The following is a 4702-nucleotide window of genomic DNA, read 5'->3' on the forward strand; positions in this document are numbered from 1 at the left end:
TCACTCCGCCCGGGGCGGGGCCGCGGCGCCGCGTTCCTCCCACCGCGCGTTTTAATGGCTTCGGTTCCATTATTCCTTACCGTTCTAATACCTGCTTACCATTCGTACCACTTTCAGAATCCGATGTGTAAGGATGTGTGTACGTGTTATCTGTTGTTGTAGAATATGTTTATAAATAATATACTGAATAAATATATGTATGAATGTACATAGGTCTATAAGTGTGTATAGATAAGCAATGAAATCTAAAAAAAAATCTAAATCTTATAAACAGAGTGTACATAAAGTGCAGTAAGATGTTAAGGTGATTCGCAGTGAGACAGTTTCTGCTGTTTAGGAGGGAGATGGCGAGGGGGAAGGAACCTGTGTCTGGTGGTCCTGTGTCGGGGGTCCTGGTCTGCAGGCTTCTATAACGTCTGCCAACGTTTCACTTTGAATTTTCAATATATGAAGGTTATGGAAATGTTATAAAGTATACTTCTTACATTTACAGCATTTACCAGACGCCCTTATCCAGAGTGACTTACAATCAATAGTTACAGGGACAGTCCCCCCCCTGGAGACACTCAGGGTTAAGTGTCTTGCTCAGGGACACTATGGTAGTAAGTGGGATTTAAACCTGGGTCTTCTATTTTCTAGGCGAGTGTGTTACCACTAGGCCACTACCACCCTATCATGACCCATGTATTGTGATATGTATTCTCTCGTGAGATCATTACAAATGCACAATCCTGAAAGATGTGTGAGTCACAAAAATGACAGCTAATCGGTGCTACACCCAAGATGGTAGTAGCCTAGGGGTAAGACACTCGCCTGTGAACCAGAAGACCCGGGTTCAAATCCCACTTACTACCATTGTGTCCCTGAGCAAGACACTTAACCTTAAGTTGCTCCAGGGGGACTGTCCCTGTAAATACTGATTGTAAGTCGCTCTGGATAAAGGCGTCTGATAAATGCTGTGAATGTAATAATGTCTGGCAAATTAGCAAAAAGTGCAGCCACTAGTGGGCGGTCGACGCATACTCTCTACTCCAATTTACCGAATATTGGGTGTTTCTTGCTGAATTGAGTTCAGCGAGTGGCGTAGCGATTCAGACCAGCCGATTGAATGGACTACGTTTGAATCCACGTTTTCTAGAAAAGTATTTTGAAATATAACATATATTTCTAAATTTTATTTTAAATATAACAATGGAGGAGGTGTGACTGGAAATGTTTCAGAACCACAGCCATATCCCCCCCAAATCCTCCCTACTCAAACCACCGAACTCCCCCAGCTGGATCCTCAATAGTAACTGATAGTAATTGAACCCCTGCCAATTAAAACACCATCCCCTCGAACTCTCTTGCTCCTCATTCAAACGCTTCTCTGTCTTGACATCAGGCGAGGTCCACAACTTATCATTCATCCAACCAACCACCTGTTCACTGGATCCAATCCCTTCCACATCGCATCCATCATGAATAAATCCATCTGGTCACATCCCATCAGCCTTCAGAAGAGCCTTCATTTCAACTCTTAAGAAACCCACCTCCAATCTCTCAGATGTTTCCAGCTATAGACCACTCTAAAATCCAGAAATCACAAATCCACAGCTTTCTCACTAACCAGAACAACCTTCCAGACCCAAAGCAGTCTGGTTGCAAAACAGCTCATTTCACATGAGACTGCTCTTCTGGCTGTTACACAAGTGAAAGTGCAGCACAGCACATGGTGACACAGTGAAATGTGTCCTCTGTATTTAACTGTCACTCTCGGTGAGCGGTGGGCAGCCATGACAGGTGCAGTGCAAGACTCTCTTATGGGTTTGGGAGTCAGTGACCTGGCATGACAATGGATAAGATCCATCCTCAAGACAACTTTTTAAAACCCCTGTCCGCAGCATCAGGAGCACGTCTGCTAGAATGTGCAATAGCTTCCCATGTAGTCCAGCTCCTGAACACCATGCTGGATGCATGACTTTCAGCCTTCCAAAATTCTATGTTCCCTACACTGGTTTCCTGTAGCTGCCCGCATCATATTAAAAAAGTGATGCATGCCTAAAAAGACAGCACCCTCAAATCTCAGAAACTTTCTATCATAAGAATTAGGCCTTTTTGTGATCTCAAAGTTCATGAATTGTCATTATTCTTGGTGTTAATCTGAATAATAAATTGGACTGGACTCATAACACAAATGGAGTCTGCATAAAACTGTACCTGCTTTTGGAGCTCAGGTCCTTTGGAGTACATGTGCTGCCCCTGGGGACCTTTTAGACAGACATCTTGGCATGAGCTATCTTTTATGGTGTGGTGTGCCGGGACAGCAGCATCTCTTGGGACAGAAGGAGTCTGAACAGGCGGATCCAGGGAGCCAGTTCCGTTGAAGGATGATCTCTGGACCCAGTGGAGGTAACGGGTGTCAGCAGAATGATGGCTATGGCGTCATCCCTGTTAGATAACATCTCCCACCCCATGCTGGAGACTCTAATGACACTGAGCAGCTCCTTTAGAAGCAGGTTCCTGTATCCACAAAGTAAGAAGAAGAGATTCAGAAGGTCCTTCCTCCCAACCGCTGTCTAACTCTACAACAAAGACCTTGCAGCTGATCACACTTTCACTGACAGACTAACAAACAGCCATATCTAATAGCCCATGGTAATTTCACAAGTGCAATATGTGTCTATATCAACTATGAACATATATACATAAAAAAATTCTATGTGTACATACAATCATTCACTCATTACATATACATTAGTCCACATTTATTTCCAGATTATTCATTTATATAGTGTATTTATTTCTTGCTGCTCTTATCTTGTACTGTCCACTTTGTGCTGTGACAATGTAAATGTCCCACTTGTGGGACTAATAAAAATAATCTTAGTTCATCTTATGTATTTATTAAATTCAGTCCATGTTAAATAAATAGTGTAAATTTTATGTGGCACCACCTGGTGGGCCAGAGGCGTTAGGACGTATGAATTTATTGATTCCAAAAAATACATTTATTTCGTCGTGAACTGACTGTAATGAATAACAGCGTGACCAGTTTTTTTACAATTGTATTTAGATCAGATTATATATATATTTAATTTAAATATAGTCTTAAAATGGTTGTTTACTGAAACAGCACATTTAGTCAGAGTGAAACTTTATGTTAATATAACCTGACATCCATTAACAGTCACGCCCCCAAGATTAGTGCCTATTGACATGAAAATGTCACTTACGATGGCATGTACACTTTTAATGACTCTTATCATCCTGATGGGATAAAAAGGCACAGACCATCAAGCTTCAGCATTTCATAAATTGTCATTATTCAATGTATTATATAGATTGATTAAATATGTCAGTATGTAGCAATATTTAACTACAGATTTTAAATCTCTCTGGATAAAGGCATCTGAAAAATGCTTTAAACGTAAATGTAAAAGTAGTGAAAGTGGTATATTGGACCACAAGCGTTAGGACGTTACAATATTGTACATATGAATATAATCATTGATTTCGTGGTGAACTGACTAATGAATAACAGTGTGACCAGTTTTTTTTTTACAATTGTAATTAGATTAGATTAGATACTATATACATATGTGTGTGTGCGTGTGCATCTCTCTCTCTCTCTCTCTCTCTCTCTCTATATATATATATATATATATATATATATATATAATGTAGTCTTAAAATGGTTGTTTACTGAAACAGCACATTTAGTCAGAGTGAAACTTTATGTTAATATTAACCTTACATCCATTAACAGTCACGCCCCCAAGATTAGGGTCTATTGACATGAAAATGTCACACTTACGATGGCATGTACACTTTTAATGACTCTTATCATCCTGATGGGATAAAAAGGCACAGACCATCAAGCTTCAGCATTTCACTTCTGGAGTTAAGAGAGTAAAGATGGAAAACATCTCGGCTCTGGCACCCATGGGTGGCTCCAAGAAACGATACGTGAAGAAGTGCACCTACCTGGGACTTGTAGCCTGTATCCTGCAGAACTCCCAGATGAAAAGACTAACATTTGGAGAGGTAAGTTAAAAGGCTCCGTATTTTATAATACGTATTAATGATGAGGGGTGAATGTCCTGAATAAAGTTTCTTTTTTTGAATCGAAAGTGATTGTTTTAAGAAGCTGTTTTTCACTTTACAGATAATGACGAGACTGGAAGAGTTTGTCACCGGAGATAGACGAGGACTGGAAAACACAATCCGTGTCTGCCTGTCTACTAATGACTGCTTTGTCAAGGTAAGAGGAATTTAAACTTCTTTTTTAGGGGTCGCTTCTGTGGATCAACAGGTCTGGTTGACCTCACAACTGACCTGGTTTAAGTTGTTCACTTGATGCCGATCCTGACTTGGGACTGTCACCAAGAAATACACTGTCACATGCTTCCCCAGTGGCTCAGTTAAGATCATTTTAACTGCATGTTATATAAACTCGAACCTGATTTTTGTTTGTTCACCAGGTTCCGGTAAATCCAGAATTCCCAAAAGCTAAAAAGAACTTTTGGACGGTGGATGAGCGTCGGATCACCAAGAAGATGATGCAACGTCACTTCACTGGCACGCGTGACATATTTCCGGCTCTACCTTTTCAGATTTCCATGGATGTTAGAGACAAGACAAGCTGCAAAACACCTGCAAGTTCATCATGTAAAGCAACAGAGATGAAGAGCTCAGAAAAGTTCACCAGTTCCTTCTCCAT

General features: G+C 40.7%; 1 protein-coding gene across 1 annotated transcript; it reads left to right on the plus strand.

Moving 5' to 3' along the window:
- Positions 1–3823: 3823 nt before the first annotated feature.
- On the plus strand, positions 3824–4566 carry LOC114782413 (forkhead box protein H1-like; the record flags this gene model as incomplete). The annotated part of the gene is made up of 3 exons (XM_028968260.1): positions 3824–4026; positions 4148–4243; positions 4464–4566. Coding segments are annotated over exons 1-3 (328 nt in total), but the record flags the coding sequence as incomplete, so codon positions are not given.
- Between the last annotated feature and the right edge of the window lie 136 nt (positions 4567–4702).

This window comes from Denticeps clupeoides, unplaced genomic scaffold (assembly GCF_900700375.1).
Source record: "Denticeps clupeoides unplaced genomic scaffold, fDenClu1.1, whole genome shotgun sequence".
NCBI classification, from domain to species: Eukaryota; Metazoa; Chordata; class Actinopteri; order Clupeiformes; family Denticipitidae; genus Denticeps; species Denticeps clupeoides.